Consider the following 18,591-nt stretch of genomic DNA (forward strand, 5'->3'; position numbering starts at 1 on the left):
TGTCCTTAAATGTTTTGAAAAAAAAAAAATAATTTATTTGTTTTGTCATTTTATAACATGCTAAGTATCCTTGAGTGTCTTGAAAAGAGCTAAATAAAAATATTTTTTTGTTTATATTGTTATTCACAACTTCAAGTGCACATTTTTAAACATGACATGAAAAGGAAACTTGGTTGTTTTATGTTTGATGTCATCAGGTCTCTCCCCGTCTAATTGGATGTTTTTTTTTTTTTTTTTATTTGTCAAAATAACCTGCAGTGGACCAACCTTGACCAAGCACAAATGGATGTACTAAATATAGTACAATTATAATACCAAAAAATACTTGCTTTCAGGTAAATGCAGTATGTTATTTGTGGCCTGATATTTAGTGCTCTAATATTCCTGTTTTTGGCAAGCATAATATTTCTGAGAACACAGAAAATGGTTTTGTTTTCCCACACGATGGGAACATGGCAGGTCTAAAATCAGTCACAGAAATGTCATAGCACTGAGAGCACAGGTCAGGTAAATTTTGTGGAGCACATTTTCATAGGGGGCATATCAAAAATTCATGCACCAACAATATATACTGGCAATATGCACCCTGCAGAGGATACCAATGACTTAGCATCTCTAGAGTCATAAGTGTGCTTACATTTTGAAGCATGCTGCAGTATAAATGTTGGTTATTATTAATATATAAATATATAAAGTGACTTTATAAACAAATCCAGTCTCATTGGAGGAGCCAAATTCAAAGGAATTTGTAAAATGACCGATATGTGCATGCATGGGCGCACCTCGATTGGATTTTATATTAATATTCCAAAGCTGCGACAAACCATTAGTCTCACAAAGATATATGCAGGTCACATTTCTACCCAAAATCCAAAGCAGAAAAACTTTTTTTTATCAGATATTTTTTGCATAATAAAATAAGCCCTTTTTTCCATCATGACAGTTAAGGGCATATTCTCTTTAAATTCTCATTACAGCAATGTGACTGGGCATTTTTTAACTTTCAAGACCATTCATTCAGCATAAATGCATATTTATATAGATTTTTATATATAAATATATTCAAATATTGTATAATAATTTTGTGCATTAAAGAAGTGAAAATTTGAGGTAAAATCGTACTCAAAATAATAATATTAATCCACAAAGGGATTAATTTTCTTTGTATAAATATGATTTTAAAAATAATTAACATAAAACACAGGTTTTAAAATTTAATAATAATAATAAGATTAGTAAAATAATCATTATATCATTAAATGTTTAAAAATGTTTAATATTATAAAGAAATGAAAAAAATAATTATATATTTTATCATTCTTTACATATAGTGTGTGTGTGTGTATAATAAACATTTTTAAATGATTATATACAATTATTATAAATTATTATATAAAAAATTAAACACAATAAAACATAAAACAATAACAATAATACTATATGCTATAGTAAAAATATTTCAATTACATTATTAAAATAAATGCTAAATGACTAAATGTAAAATGTGTGTATAAATGTTTTTTTTTTGTACTATATACAATTAAAATAAAAGGGAATTGAATATATAAACACACAACGACACCTTCTCATAATATACAGTAAGTGAAAGTGACATGATTTTATGGCCACGTTACATCACGTATTTAACCCATCCAGGTGCCCACACACACACACACACACACAGTAGTGAACACACACCCGGAGCAGAGGGTGGCCATATTGCTGCGAGGCCCGGGGAGCAGTTGGGGGTTCGGTGCCTTGCTCAACAGTCCCACAACAGACCTTGAATAGAGTGCGCAGATAGCGCTGGTTATTCACTGACCCCCCACCCTCACCCATAATATATTACTCTCATAATATAATTTTCATGTTTAAAAAATTGTGCATTTAATATTTTATCCAGTATATTAAGACGAATATGATGGAGACATGAGAATACTGGAGAGCACGAGTCACTTCATCTAGATCTTTTTCGACCTTTCTTTCCCCTCTGATGCTCCTCGATACAGCTCGAGTCTGTAGACGTCATCATTTAGCAAAATTCCTCAACCACACGATTTTAATTTCTAATGCACTCCTACTGACATTATGTGATGCAAATTGAATTAAATCCCGTCTTCCCATGCATCTTTTTCTGGCCTTCAGGGCAATTGATTCCGTTCTCTAATTCGAGGAAGTGGGAGGGGTTCTTTGGCTTTGACGAAGCCTTTTGATGCTACTTTCCGTATTGACAAGCCATTTGATGCATATCCTCGGGACTGCACAGTTTCAAACAAGATCCATATCCCCGATCCAATTAACAACATCAGCACCGACTGAATTACACTCATACATGTGTAAATGTCTTAATATCACTTATAAATTATCGCCAGGGTGCAGGATATCATGAATATGTAACATCCGTTGTGCAACCAAGATTTGAAGCGTGATACTAAGAGGTTGTGCATGCAAATTTGAATAATTCATGAACGCGCAAAAGAGAAGCCTTTTGTTCCCATCAAAAACTTCAAAAGTACAAATATCAAAACCTTTAAATCCAATATGGGATGTAACGCATGACCCTGAGATCAAGAGACTATCAGAGTCCAACTGACTGGGAAAAAACACTAAGGCCTTTTAGAAGTTGGGGGAAAAAAAATAAATGATCAAAACATTGTTCTAAAATGTTTCTAAAAAATGCATTTAAAGTTACTAATAAGTGTGAGGCGCATGTCTAAATGATGGTTTGGATAAAGAGGTAATTTAGCAACAGTAGATCAATCCATTTTTATGCAGGCAACTGAATTCCCACCAGGTTTACATATGCTCCGGGTGATAAAAGAAAACGCTTCTGTTGCAGGAAGCTGTGTAGAGTTCAATGATATTAAAGTATGCATAAAAGTACAGAATGAAAGTCATTAGCAATGTAAATCAGCCACTTACGGTACAATCACTTTATTGCAATTCAAAACATCCACTCAATGCAGAAGAAAAACAATATTGCACATCAAGTCAGGAAAATAAAAATGCATTTTTAAACAAATCTAAAGGCAGCAAAAATAGAAACGTCACTTTGTTTAACTAGTTATATTAATGTGTGTACAGTTTCATAAAGTATCATGAAGGTTTAATCAGATTTGTTTGAGCTGTAGACGAAGTCTTTGCTATTGTGGACATTGAGCCAATATCATTTTTTTCCTCTTGGGTTGTGGACTTAGATGAAGGACCAGCATCTGTGGACAGAAGAATAAGAGATACTGTATATGCATGTATTTACAATATTAGAGGCCAGATAAAATGCTAAAGGTGAACTGTGTCATTTATACAGAATTGCTTATGATATATGTAGTCTTATATAAATAATATTTCATGCATATTATTTAATTAATGCTAAAAATAGTCAAATGTTGTTCTGTTGTTTTTTTCAGTTAGCTTACAAGCCAACTGGTTAATTAATTTTGCATACCATTAGCCGATTAGCCTATTAGCTTAGCATACAGATGGCAATTTAACCTGCAAGTGTAACATAGAATAAGTAATTAACCTGCAATTTTAACATACAACTAAAAGATTGGTTTGCTAGATTAGTATCACTAGCCAATTAGCCTGCTATCTTAGTTTTAACTGCTACAAATTGGAATATCCAGAAAAAAAAAAAACCCTGAACAAGCTAATTGGTTAGCCGATTAGCTCTATCACTAGCTACCACTTCATTGCTACAAATGGGAACATTTGTTTTCTTCAGTTAGTTTGCCGATTAGCTTTGCTTACCGTTAACTGATTAACCTGTTATTCTAACATACCAGTAACAGATTAGCCTGAAAGATTAACATATCACTAGCCAATTACCCTGTTAGCTTAGATTTCACTGCTACAAACTGAAGCATTTCGTGTTTTTTTTTTCTAGTTAGTTCACTGGTTAGCTGATTAGTTTGACAGTTTAGCATATCATTAGCTGATTAACCTGCTAGCTAAGCTTTTACTGCAACAACCAGGAACATGTTGTTGTTCTTTTGCATTCTGTTAACTATTATTCAGCTATTATATTAGCATATCACTAGCCATTTAACCTGCTATCTTAGCTTTCACTGCTTCAAAAAAAAAAAAAAAAAAAAAAAAAACCTGGGGCGCACAACCTGGGGAAATGTTTTTACAAAACAAATACAAAAAAAACAAATGAATTAGGATATAATAAATCAAAAAATAAAATTATAAAATTAAAATTATATCAAGATGGTTTGACATTTGATTATTTTTAAGAAAACATCTGCTGCAAGGACTTCTCTATTTGTCTCACATTCAGCTTCAGGTGAAAAACTAATTAAAAAAAGTGAGCGGTTTGAAGCAAAGATGGCAGCATGTTTGACCTTCTTGTAAATTACACTCTTTTAACCCCTTAATCAAGTCAGCTGAGCAACTTCCATTGAGATGAATAGAAATGCTAATGGATACCATTCTCCAGATATGTTTGACCTTCTTGTAAATTACACTCTTTTAACCCCTTAAAACTGTCAACCCATCCAACCTGTGGGGATGCTTGGCCGCTCTTTTTTGTTGTTGTCCTTTTGTTCTTCTCTATAAAATCTTTTTAGTAATCATCATAAATTATATATCATCTGAAAGCTTAGAACCCCAAGATTCATCCTGTGAAAACCATTTTGAAATCGGATTTAAAGTCTTAAGGCGGTCTCTTCCCCCTTGGTGGGCAGTGTCAAGTGTCATATTACAAAATGCAATACAGTCTTTTAAAATCAAAACTTTTTATAATCTTGGCAACAAACATATCATTTGAAAGGTCTGAGTCTCAGGATTCCATATTTGGTAGTTATTTTGAGATAGAAGTAAAAATTGAATGAGCAAATCTAGATAAAAAATTAATTAAACAAAATTCAAAGGAGTTTTGATGGCTCCAAGTGGCTGTTTGTGACGCATAAATGACCGCCCCTAATAAAATCTCACAGGAACCCTCAATTTTTTTTGCATATCAACTTCAAATTTGGAACATAACTTATTTAAGACACAAGGCTTTAATTTTATATCCTAATTTTAGAGCAAAACCCTGTTATGTAAAAAAATAGTAATAATAAACAAAATAAAATTAATATAGCGCATTTTATCTACAGTACATTTAAACTTCTATAACTTTTTGATACTTAAATTTTTTGATAAAATTCCACTTTTCCCAAAATCTGCTATTTTTTTTTTCTTTAAAAAGAGGTCTATATTCCAAAGTGTTCATAAATTACAACAATTTAAGTTTGGATAGTGCACTTTAATGCCTATTTTAAAAAATGAGGGGTGACAGTTAAAGGGTAATTCACCCAAAAACAAAAAATTACCCCATGATTTATGGTCCTATAAACCCCTTAAACCTCCCGGGTGGCCAACCTAGAATGGCTTGAGGGTGAGTAACTAATGGGGTAATTTTAATTTTTGGGTGAACTTAATTAATGACAAAACTGTTTAAAGACAGTCAATGGTCCTCTTTACCTCGTGAAGTCTGGTTTTCTAGTTGAGCCTCAGGCTGATCCACCCACAGTTTATGTTTTGGGTTGTTTGGGAACCGTTTGGTCAGTCCACAGCTTAAACATCTCACAATAGTCTTACGCTGTCGCCTCGGTCCTCCTTCAATATGAAGATTTAATACATTGCTGTAAAGATATACAGATATAGAATAGATAGAGAGACTTACTTTTTTGTCGTACAGTTGATGTGACACCTGGAATTAGTAAAGCGCAGCATTTTTTGCAAACGGTTCTCTTTACTGATGGATCTCTGCAAGGAAACGAAGCTTCGTCGTTGATGTTTGTTTATTTAGAAACCACATTATTAATGAGGAAAAGCCACTCACTGTCTGAGCACCAGTCGTTTGGAGATGGTCTTCTGAGTGAAGCAGTAAAATCTTGCCAGTTCAATATTCTCTGGATTTTGAGCCAAAACGCAGTGAGCAGCCTGGGATCCATCATGAGAAAACATCACGAGAAGTTGTTCGTGGATATTTAATTAAACAGAACTGACACACAAACTCACTTAACGTACCTGATAGAGGAAGTTCAGGCGTTGATATGCTTCTTTATCTTTTATATTCCCTGCCATGTTTCTATAAAAGACGTTTTTCTATCTCTGAAACTCCAAAGTGTGAACTTGTGCTGCATATCATTTCCTAATGCAACCCCTAATAATTTATTCCTTCTGCTTCTCAGCGGCGGGTTGTAAAATCACTATATTTGCGGTATATCGCCAACTCGTGGAACAGCGATGTAATGACATCTTCTTTCTAATGCAATGTGAAATAACCAAACTGCGCCCCTGAGCGGCATGACAATGCAACGCTTAATTCTATTGCGTTTGTGGACTTGGAGTTTGTAGCTGTATTCATAGTTAGAGCGGAATATTAGAAATTATAGCATGACAGGTATATATAGCTTATTATTATTATTTGTGTGCTGTATGCATGGCCTGTGTGTGCATGTGTTAAAAATGGACATTATTGATTTGCTTGTGTTGCTAGTATGAGAACATTTAATATTCAGCAGACAAAATCGAGTGGTTGTTTAAACCTATTTTCAACCATTTTAATTCTTTCTATTCATTTTATTTTTTTATTTTTTTAACATTTTGTGTGAGGAAAAGTGGATATGCTACTGGAATTAGGTGTTTAAAAAATGTTTTAAAATGTCCAAAAGTGCTTTAAAACGTAAATCTTAAAAAATAGACAACCCCCCCCCCCCCCCCCCGACACACACACACCCACACACTGTAAAACAGTGTAACTGTAAAATAGAATAAAATAATTTTTTGTTTATTTATTTTAAAGTAAAAACGTAAAGTAAAAATTGAATATCATCTAAAACGATTATAAAACTCTGAATTGATGTTTTTCTACCCACTATTAATGTTAGATAAACCTTTAAAATAAAGAAAAACTATATATTTTTTATTTATTCCTGACAAAAACTTAGTAGTAAAATATTTATCTATTTAAAAGCTTTTACGTTGTTACTAAACCCCTATAAATCTTAATGTTTATTCAAACTTGATTTTTTTTCTTACCCTTATTTATGTTATAGCCTACACATCTGTTGCATCTGCTGTTTTGTCCTATCTATCTATCTATCTATCTATCTATCTATCTATCTATCTATCTATCTATCTATCTATCTATCTCTATCTCTGTCAAAGGGAGGGAGTTTGGAGTGGGTGTTGGGGGCACAAAACTGCCAGTCAGAAGTGGGGAGAGAGAGAGAGAGAGAGAGAGAGAGAGAGAGAGAGAGACCGAGACCTCACATGTCTCCAGACCACTCTGTCAAATCACGCAACATGTGAAGCCCCTGCGATCCAACAGCCTGGAAAACGTTCTCTCTGGATACTTAATTAAGAGACTTTAAATGTGCATCCTTTCCGGATAATACTTCTGACTTGTCTTGGGGGCTTTTCTCTTTCTCATACATTGGCTCAGAGGGCTTTCTGTGGACTGAGATGGTGCAATGCTCCACAGGACAGCACCGCGTGTATGTTGGTTGTGGATCCTGCTCTCCAGTGTGTTGATATGGAGAGGTCACTGCGCCAGCGCGCAGAGCTGTCATGAGGTTAAAACCGCTTTCCAGCTGCGCCAAGTCGGTTCATTAAGATTGTCCCCAGACACCACAAAAACATTCTCTTATAAATACCGAGGGTTACTGTGAGAAGCAGTGTAGCCTATTATATAACTGACCATTCATGTTCTCCATACTACTTACAATAGTTTATTCTTTTTATTCAGATGTTATTTGTTGCGTAAGAAAAAAGTTACAGCCAACTAAACGCACTGACCAATAGCGGGGCATGTTGTCACAATGGTCGTAAAGTTAGACATTAAACAGCTAACTAAATTTAAGCCGTTTAATTATAAATGAAAAACAAAACAAATGAAAAAAAAGAAAAAAAAAAAAAAAAAAACTTACACATTAAAAAAAATAAAAAAAAAAAATGCATTCCCTACAACAAACTGACGTTTCTGAAAAATGCACGTGACCTTTTCGTCAAAATATAACTTCTTTTAAAAACAAAGTTTTTCAAGATACTGTGACCTTACCCTTTTTTGGCCGTTTTGACCACCTTTTCCATTTAATTTAATTAGTTCTGTCAGGTGGCTAAATAGTTTTTAGGTCATCATAACTGCATGTAGGCCCATAATGCTTATAAAAGAACATTTTGTTTAAAAACGTTTATGAGTTACAGCCTGCCAGGCAGTGACATGTGAAATTCGACAAAAATGATCCAGAAAATATTTACATATCAGTTTATTAGTATCATTGTAAACATTTACATACATTAGACATCTGTTGTACTATGTAAACTGTCATGTAAAGTGTGACCGAAAAAAGTCAAATAAGTCATAGAGCATAAATCAGAAATGTTAGTGGTGTTGACATAATTAATGTGACTGTAGGATAGGCTGTCAAATGTTTTTCATGTTCCACATTTCTTGTTAAATCAAAAACACATTCCTGAATAGAATCGTCATCTCAAAAATGTGTGGGAGTTGCTATGAAATTGTAAGCTGGGAATATATTCGGTTTGTCTCAAGTTCTTGTTAGTGGAACAGGAAACAAGGATACAAGTTTTATTCTTAGTAATTCAAAGTTTCAACGGCCATCGCTCCATGCATATTGATAGGTGAGAGAGTTCAGCAGAATGCTGGTGATCATAGTCAGCTGTTCTGATGCATGGCTTATAGGGTCCCGTCGGTTGTAAACATTGGTCCACATAGATAGGGCAGGGTGACTGAACCAGAGCAGATATCGTCTGTCTTCATCACGTGCTGTGCTCTCTTACATGCCCCTTCTTGCCATACAAACCACATGTATTTTGGACCCATATGGATTATTTCAAAGACAAATTGGCTTAGAAACATTATTATGGGTTAACGTTGTACGAAATATAGTATTTATAGTAGCTGGATTCGTTGTTTGTTGTCACTTTGCTTTTTGTTTTTCCCCCTTTAAAGGGATACTCCACACCAACATTAACATTTTGTCATTAAACACTTACCCCCATGTCGTTCCAAACCCATAAAGGCTCTGTTCGTCTTCGCCCCACAATTTAAGCTATTTTGGATGAAAAACCTGAGGCTTTGAGACTGTTTCCCATAAATACAGTGTCAAGGTCCATAAAAGGGGTATGAAAAGTGGTCGTCGTCAGAATACTCCATCTGTGCATCAGACGTTCAATCTGAGTTATATGAGGCGACAGGAACAGGAACACTTTTTGTAAGAGAAGAACACAAAAATAACGACTTTATTCAACAATTCCTTTGTCAACAGTCTCCTCTGTGTCCTCTCCATATCACCGTATGCTGCGTATGATCTTCTGTATCATCCACACCACAAGGATTGCGCTGTTTTATATCAAATCAAAGCTAAATACACCTAAAAATAGCGCATCATTTTGGGATGGAGTATCCCTTTACTTTTTAAGTGTTGAAAGGTCCATAGGTTTATCTAGATTTTAGCTTTTTCTTTGTAGTAAAGTTGTAAAAAAAGTTATGTGTATAGTTGAAACATGTACCAATGAAATCCGTTATCAGAACTTTATTAAACGTGATTAAAGACTGACATAGTTTGGAAAGATGCCCCTAGAATTGAATCACCTTCTATGATCAATCCTCCATAGATGCAGATCTTCTCATCTGCAAACACCAGGGTCCCACGTGCTGCACCCGCAAGATGGAGGAGAGCTACTACACTGCTGCCCAGAGAGACACACTCCAGAGCATTCTCTCCTATAGCTTCGAACTCAAATATCTCATCCTGGGCCATGCCTCTTCCTTCCAGGGTACGTATCGATATCGAGTGAAGCTTATTGGTTGAATAAATACTAGGCCATGTGCTGTTTGCATTTGTTACAGGAGTAAGAGGTCATGGGATCAAGTCCCTGAGACAGCAGGTGGTTCACACGTTCACTACATGCTGTTGCTTTGTATGCATGTATGGGAGACACCGGGGTGATGTTATGAATCGTACACCGTGACTTTCCAAGGGTTACAAATTAGCTTTTTGTCCACTGAATGATCTGTCTGAGGTCTCCTGTGAAGCAGTACATGTGTTTTTTAGAGGTTGATTTATCATCATATTATTATTACAACAACTCCCATAATAATCATTTTAATAAAAAAAATAAAAAAAAGTATCTCTACAACACACACACACACACACACACACACACTTAGAAAGACTCCATGCATGTCATTATCTACTGTTATTTATATTATGTATAACATAAGACATTACAAACCATGATAGCTTCAAATTTACAACTCTTAGTCCTCACCCAACCAAATATTTAAGTTCATCCAATTTGTCCGCCCAAACTTGCACAAAAACCCTTTCAGGTTCACAGGAAAAGGGCACTGTTGCCGTCCTCTCTGTCTTTGCTGCCAGCCGAGTGAATATTTAACAAGTCTAAAGCAAACAAAAAGAAAAATGTTGAAGTTCTTGGCGTATCCGTGGAGATGCATCTCAGTGCACTTCAATGTATTGCTCTATAATGAGAGCTTTTGAAAAGAGCAGTTGTCCTTTTCTGTTTCTTTTCGCATGGTTGTAGCTGGTGTCCAGTTTAAAAGGAAGAAGGTCTGCAAAGTGTCTTTTCATTCCCACTTGAAAGAGGATTTTTTAATGTAGACCGCTTTTTGTTTATATGCCTGTGTGTTTAAGGGTAAAGTAATAAAACAAAAATAAAAATATAGTACACTCTCTTTAAAATGTTCCTTTTAAAAATTATTAGTTCAGTATGATTTTCTTTCTTCCATGGAGGACCAAAGTAGCTTGCAGAATATCTCTGTCTCTTATTCTTAATGGGGACAAGGACTGTCTGCCAAGGTCCAAAAAACTATGCCAATGATGAGACATGTGAGAACCAAAGATATTTGAGATTGCTGATATCAATCATCTCCCCAAAATACCGATTGTTGAAAGAGGCACGAATATTTTTTTGTTAAAGATTTGAGAGTGAATACATGTATGGGTGAACTATTTCTTTGAAAAGTCCTCTCTATTTTTCTTGAAAAGTAATTTTGAAAAGTCACTGTAAAGCAAATCCAAAGCATATGGTATTTACATACCATCTGTCCAATAAAACCCAACTATCCTCTCCATCCTAAAACACACTAAAAATACTGTGTGCTACCTTCTCTTGATCTAAATTTTTAGAGTCCTGGACTGGGTTAAAGTCAGTGGAGTTTTTCTGACACTGAGCTTTTTTAAAGTAGGACCCACATCAAATCCAGTAGGCACTGAGTTAATAGAGTGATCAGAGGAACAGTCATCCCAGTTGACCCTACTATCCATCTTCTCAGAACATCCTGCTGTCTTAGAGGTGAAAGGTCAATTGTGGAGGATCACGGGCACCCTCTGTGACCCCTGTGATCTGCATGACCTCTCCCCACATGCCTCCATGGCCCAGAATCATTTGAGAAGAACCCCATTACACGATCTGGGCATAATCCCCTGCCATGACACCTAATACTGAGGTGTTTGGATGAAGTTGCCAAGATACACCGTAATCTGAATTTTTAGCCATGTTGTGCTACAAGTGTTTGATTTGAACCATTTTTAACCTGTAATGCGTCGTCCTAATCATTCATACAAACCACCCATCCCGACTCTGATGTATGGGGCTTAACTGAAGGGATCTAGATACAGTTCTTGACCTGACAAGGTTACTCACATATTGTTGTTGGAGTTCCAGAATACCTGGAGTGCCACCAAGAGATGTGAATGCCAGCACTGAATCCCTGCCGTTTTTCTTGCAAAACCTCAAAGGCTTGTTATAGAAAGATTATTATGATTTCTTTTAGTATCGTAAGCCAAACAGGTGTTTTTTAGTGTTTCTCCATTAAATAAAGAGCAATCATAACTTTCAGCTTGCATGCTAATCATCATCACAGGGAAACAAGATGGAGCTAGAATGCTTGGGTCTTTATGAATGAGATGACATTCAAGCAAACTGCACTTTGAATGGTTTCTACCAGCTGTCAACTTAAGTACCCATCTGTCACATGTCACACAAAAGTTAATATGCCATTGTAAAAATAATGCATATGGTACAAATGACTATGATCCTCAACTTCCATTTGCAACCCGGAGGCATAGTGAAGTATAAGATGTCGCCCTGACTGCTAAAATTGGTGATAAGCTGGTCGCATGTGTCACATATCTCCAAACTAACCTTCAGCCCAATAGCGCCAGCCCAAAAGATCCATGGATTAAGTGTTGTCAGCTCCCATTAGTCCAATGGAAAGAGAGATTAGATGTATAAGAAAGAGTTGTAAGCAATACGAAACAAGGCAGAGGTTTACCATGATGGACTAGTATGTTTGACCCTTTCGTAAATGTCAAACAAAAGTACCGCAAGTGTTGGTCCGCTCATGTTACGAATGTTTATGCATCAAGGTTGACCATGATAATAGCTGTTTAAGGAAGTCAATTATATTGCTCGTTCAGTCCAGAATTTCTCTTTTATTTCCTTTTCCTACAGACACCTTCCATTCCCTGCTCTCCTTCACTCTAAATCATACCTACTCGCTCTTTGACAGCACCTATGAGACAATCTCTCAAGACGCAAAACCCTTGGTGTCTACACTCTTCTCTGACCTTGAAACTCTACCTCCGTGGTGAGGCCAACATCTCTGTGGAATACTCTGTCCACAGTTTCTACGACAATCTCTTCCCATGGGTATACCAGCACCTGGTCAATCCTGGCTTGGGCTCAAACGTTTCTACCTGGTCCTCCGAAGGAAGCAAGTGCCTACGTGCCACTCGGCATGACATCAACCCCTTTGGGCCTCACCCACAAGAGCTTGCTCAGGGACTGTCTAGGGCACTAGTGGCTGGTCGTGCCCTCAGTCAGGCGCTGGTGGTGGGTGCTGAGGTTCTGAATGCTGCCGAGTTGGTGGGGATGGCGCGGCAATGTGGACGTGCACTGGTGAGGATGCTGTTCTGTCCCCACTGCCGTGGATTGACCCTGATCCGGCCTTGCAGAGGCCTGTGTCTCAATGTGATGCGGGGTTGCCTGGCAGGCCTAGCTGAGCTGGATGGGCCCTGGAGACGCTATGTAGCATTGCTGGAGGGGCTGAGCGGGGCATTAGCAGGAGGATACGAAGTGGAACTGGCGCTTCTACGAATCCGGGAAAGAATTAACGATGCCATCCTTACTGCACAACTCCATGGACCGCATCTCAGCGCCGTGGTGAGTCATGCTTCTCTGATTCATAGAACGCGTTTATTTTTATTCCACAAACGAGCTGCACCATATGCTGGACTAATCAGTTCTAGCGTGCATGTGCTTCCAGCAGCATGGTGCATATCAAATGTCTCGCCCAATCAGGCTGTGCCCTTTGCAAGGCTAAAGTTTTGCACATGCTAAACTCGTATTTTTGCATGTACTTAAATCTTAAATTGATAATTATCATAATTAGCATTTAGCCTAAAAAAAGATGGTCTGTTCTCAATGGTGCTTTCAAGCCCTGCATTTATTATATCTGCAAGGGGTTTATTATTAGCTCAGTGATTAGGAGCTTGATTATGTGGTAATATGACACGTACTGTAAAAAATGTGTTGGTCATGACAGTGTGACTATGGCTGTCTCTGTAAGTGAATACCCAGCCGCCCACCCTGAGTCTATTCATACCATCAATGCCAGAGTCTGTGTGCACGACAGAGGACGACCGTCTGCTGATCTCTCTCACTCGATTCTCTTACTGGAATCATGGCTAAAGGGGACACAGGGGTCAAGGATTTTGTGACAGCTCGGCTTTGAACCCATCATGTCCTGGTGAAACCAGCTGTATATGGGTAGGTCAAGTTTGAGACTGCATTCCCACAAATCTCTCTCAAAGAGCATAGACTTACCAGTCAGAATGGGAGATATTATTACTTAAGCCCCCGACCACAGCCCCTATAAACTCCAACCCCAAGCTTACTGCTCTACAATGGAGGCTGCTTGTGGGTGTTTGACCCCCTCCTTCACTTGTCTTTAATGTTCCTCACTCACAGATGCCATGATGGGTTTGCCAAAAACTACACCAGTGCCTCTGCTTTGTGACACAGAATTTAGGCCTACATTGGACATCAGGTGACAGCCCAACAACGAAGCAAGTGATGTGGTTTTTATTTACCTGCATTCCATAGATCTGTTCATTGTTTTTGAGGAAAGGGCCCAAAACAGGCCATGCTACTTGTCCATGTTGGCATTTAGCTAATTTGGCAAACTTCTGCTAAGTTATGGATGAATTAGCAAAAATTGTGCAGTTTTATTCAGCACGTTGCTTTATTTGCTATAACTCACCACAGCAGTTAATTTTTACGCTAAATTTTGCTAATTACAATAATAATTTTAGAAATAATTATGCTAATGTCACTATATGCAGCGGTCCAGGATGTAACCAGTGTTGTGTTACAAATTGCATTCATTTACATTTCAGAACACAACAACGTACTGAGCTTGCGTAGCTATTGCTAACATATTAGCATAGAGTAGGCCTATTTTTTGGGTCTTAGAGGTACGCTTTATTGTTGACGCTCTATAAATGGAATCGGGTTCATTATAATGTTGTTGCTAATTGTAAAAACAATGAGATTTTGAAGAATAACTTGTGATATCTTTATTGTTTATAAGATGTCTATATGCGCCGCCCAGCTTTGGCATTGACATGGAGGACAATAGGGCCTCTCGAGCCTCTCACGCTGCATGTGGTCTGGCGCTATCTTGGTGCTGCTTGAGTTGTTTGGGTGTTGTCTGGTCCCAATCAGCCTGATGTCCTGCATGCAAATTTACCTCTGGACAAAGACGGCTTCCGTGAACTGGCCGGCCCCTTCCCAAAATGCAGTGTAGCTAGTGAGGGGCCAGAGCAGGGGAATGAGAAAGTTTGGCTAATCCTTAGATAAATAAAGCTCTGTAGAAGAAGATACATATACAAACACATTTACACACACTCGCATAAATAACTTTTTCAGTCTTTATTCCGTTTCATAATTTCTGGTATATAGCTGAAATATGTCAACTATGGCAAAACGGACTATGATTGTCCTTCTTATTTTGATTTTTTTTAGTGATGATGAGAGGCTGAATAAAATAAAACACATATTTTATGTATACAAAAATGTTAATGTATAATAATTCTGCATCCAGTGCAGTTAAATACAGTGAAAGCTTATCAATTTTAATCAATCAATTTTATTGTAAATATTACTAGAGTGATTTTGTGCCACTTATTAGTGGCCACTAGATGGAGTAATCTCTTTGAATTGGAGTCAATTCAAACTGGCCTAAATTTTGTCATTCACCTTGATTCATTTATTTATTTTTTCTCTTACATATGTTTTCAAACCCATAATAACTCCTCAACTCTCTCTTTCAGGTGGGTAAAGTTTGTGGTTCCTTGACTGAACCCGTTTCCTCCACTCCAGTCAGTCCCACTTCGAGAAGTTTGAGTCCTTCACTACACCCAACCATTGAACTCCAAACCTTAGTCACATCCTCCAGTCCTACAACACCACCTGATACAGGCAACCAACATGAGCACATTACGCTAAAAAGAAGGTGAGAAAATGGCATGTATCCACTGCATATGTAATTGCTTGACCCTTCAAGATTTTAAAATCCTTACGAATCAGATGTTTCTGATCATATATAGTAACGTTCCTGCTGTTTGCCTTTCTTTCTTCTGTTTTCTTTCCTCTCAATTCTGCACCTGTCAATGACCTCAGGTCTCTGCCTCTGAAACCATCCAAAAACGACAAACCCAGAAGCCTGAAAAAGATTTCAAAGTAAGAGTGTATTAGTGAAGACTAACATTTTACAGCAGTACAATTCAGCTTCCAGGTTTCCAATATTTTTTTTTATTTTTTATTTTGACATAAAATGACATTGGCTGTCAGCCTAAGAATGTTCTAATGATTAGATCCCACATCAAATAAACGTGTGCGAGCAAGGAAGAACGCTGTCAGTATATTAACAGTCACAAACAAGTGCAGGAGGCCAATCCGCCACTTGTGTCTATCAGTGTTTGGGCATGTTTGATTAGAGCAGCGTGATGAATGGGGCAGAACTGGTTCTACTGTGTAATTAGGCCTGGTTTGATGGTTTTTTGATAACTTCATGAAAGCCTGAACTTCCTGCAGGGAGTTTATGGGCTACATCCAGCGGTACAAATCGTTCTTCTCCACGCTGCCGGCGATGCTGTGTGAGGGGGAGGTGGTGATGGATGAAAACACCTGCTGGAGTGGAGAAGATGTGGTGGAGAGGTAAGCTTGTCCTGTCAGAGGAGGGCTTGAACTCAAATTTGTGTGTTAATGCATGGATTAATATGGGTCTATGACATGGCACTAATTTTTTTGACCAAATACATTAAAAGTGCACGCAATACAAAATGATGACAAAGCAGTTTTAGCTTGTAAATTAGTAATTTATCATAATATACATAAATATTAAACTTTGAGTGGCTCTTTATTAAAAGTAAATGGAACATACTGAATATATATTTTCAAGTTGGCTGAAGACTTGTTCTTCACAAACATGAGAATGTTTCTGTTTTCCCACACTAATTGATTGTAATTGAAATCAGTCAAATCAGATATCTCTCCAGAAAGGTTCTCTATTTACTCGGTGAGGTCATGAGGTTCAATAACATGGCCAAGAGCAGTGATGGTTGCCATGGATTAGCGTGGCTTTTCTCCAGTCCTCTTCTGGACAGAAGCTTCATTCAGAAAGTTCTGGAGCTCTATTGTGACACAAATGAGATTCCCTGAAAAACACACACACTCAAAATAAGCGTTTGCATGTAGGCTGTTTTGCTATCAGCATATGTTCATTCTCTTTTGACTTTTGCACCACAAAATGACCATGATCACTTTGCTTGAATGGACAAAGTTTTGTAATTCCAGATATATCCCTATTCTGGCCTCATTTGCTCCTCAGCTTTGGCTCAGAAGTTAGAGATCCCACTCCCCATCCACCCCCTGGACAAATTGTCACATCTCCGTCCACACTACGGCAGTAACGCAGGGCTGGCACCATCCATACTGGGGGCCCCCTGTGGCACAAACACTGGGTAGTCCTGGAGACAGGCCATTGTTACCATGGAGCAAACTGACTAGCTTGCTAATCCTTTTTTTGGTTTTGTGAAATCTCTGTATTAAGACAAGACAAGTTTTTATCATGTCAAACCTGCTTTGTCTGAAAGATAAATGTTTACTGGTTCCCTAAATGTCATCAATTGGTCGCAGATAGGTCCAATACAAAAACGTAAACATTAAATTTAGATAAAGCCACATTTTGGCCACATGGCATTTAGGTGACCTCTAATCTTTATCATTCAGACAAAGTAACTCAGTCTGACATTATAAAAACTTGCTTTGTATTTTCTAGTACAGAAATTCCACAAACAAAAACAGATTAGCAAGCTAAACCATTTTCTCTATGCTAACAGTCACAGAAATTAATGGTCACACTCTTCATTTGTTGGTACAAAGACTATTGGAACAAAATTCTGTGCAGTATATACTGCCTTCTTTTTTATAAATGTGAAACAGAACATGCTAACAGCATGACAGTGCTAACATTCAAAATGGTAGTATACTACATTTTGTATTCACTTTCTATGTACTGAATAATACTAGCACATGCTGAACACATTAATCAACAATAAATGTTTTAAACAGTAGTACGCTATATTGCTTGTAGTGAGTTGCAAACACTTTTCTTAGAAAATAGGCCTAAACACCAGTTTGCAAGTTGTATCCTTTTTGTGTAAAATGTCTTAAAATAATGATTGAAGAAAGAGACATCGCAGCTGATAATACAGTTCATCACATTGGAAATAGAAAGTCAAGTTAAGTGCAGTGCATTATGGGATTCCTTGATGTGCACTATAGCTACTTGAAGTTTTGATGTAGTACATATGCAGATAATTTGCATTCTGTGCACAGTATGCTGTACACCCCTGCTGAAAAAACAGCATATGGTGGTTAAGTATGTTTTGACGCTGGGATGCTGGTTTATGCTGGTCCTTTGCTGGTTTATGCTGGTCCTTTTGCTGGTTTATGCTGGTCCTTTGCCAGCACATGACCAGCATGAACCAGCATCTCAGCATCAAAACATACCTAACCAGAATATGCTTGTTTTTTCAACAGGGACTACAGAAATATTGAAATTAGCATATTAGCATGCTATTCTGGGCATAGCATACTGTGAGCACAACCTCTTCAAATAAGTTAACACTGCCCCCTTTTGGACAAAATAAATTCAGTTTTAACATTACTGTATATTGAACCATGTTTTCTGAGGCAAAAATCCCCACAAATGATTGCATGGCTTTTTGCAGGAAAACTAATGTATTAGCCATCTAAATATATATTCTGCCACTTGGTCATAATAAACATTTGGGTCAAAGAAACACTGAGGAAAATGTGTTCACAAGATGACAGCGCTTTCACACCAAGTTCAGTCCAAAACATGCATTTTTTCTTTCGAATTTTTAGGTCCATTTGGATAGCTACGTAACATTTCAAATTGAGCGAACAAGGTCATTTAAGAAAATGCTTAGCTGAAGTTGTGGTTCACCTCCTATTGCA

At 37.3% G+C, this 18,591-nt stretch overlaps 1 protein-coding gene and 1 pseudogene across 1 annotated transcript; one reads left to right on the forward strand and one right to left on the reverse strand.

Moving 5' to 3' along the window:
• Nucleotides 1-2,918: 2,918 nt before the first annotated feature.
• Nucleotides 2,919-6,142, reverse strand: LOC109047275 (ribonuclease P 21 subunit). Its single transcript, XM_019064974.2, has 5 exons — nt 6,019-6,142; nt 5,831-5,931; nt 5,672-5,754; nt 5,470-5,604; nt 2,919-3,212 (listed from the first exon to the last, which is right to left on the reverse strand). Exons 1-5 carry the CDS (start codon nt 6,073-6,075, stop codon nt 3,097-3,099), a joined length of 492 nt encoding a protein of 163 aa, XP_018920519.2. The 5' UTR covers nt 6,076-6,142; the 3' UTR covers nt 2,919-3,096.
• A 245-nt stretch (nt 6,143-6,387) lies between these two features.
• The window catches only part of LOC109047279, a 41,044-nt pseudogene continuing 28,840 nt past the window's right edge, over nt 6,388-18,591 (forward strand).

The sequence above is a fragment of the Cyprinus carpio genome, chromosome A22 (genome assembly GCF_018340385.1).
Source record: "Cyprinus carpio isolate SPL01 chromosome A22, ASM1834038v1, whole genome shotgun sequence".
Lineage (NCBI taxonomy): Eukaryota > Metazoa > Chordata > Actinopteri > Cypriniformes > Cyprinidae > Cyprinus > Cyprinus carpio.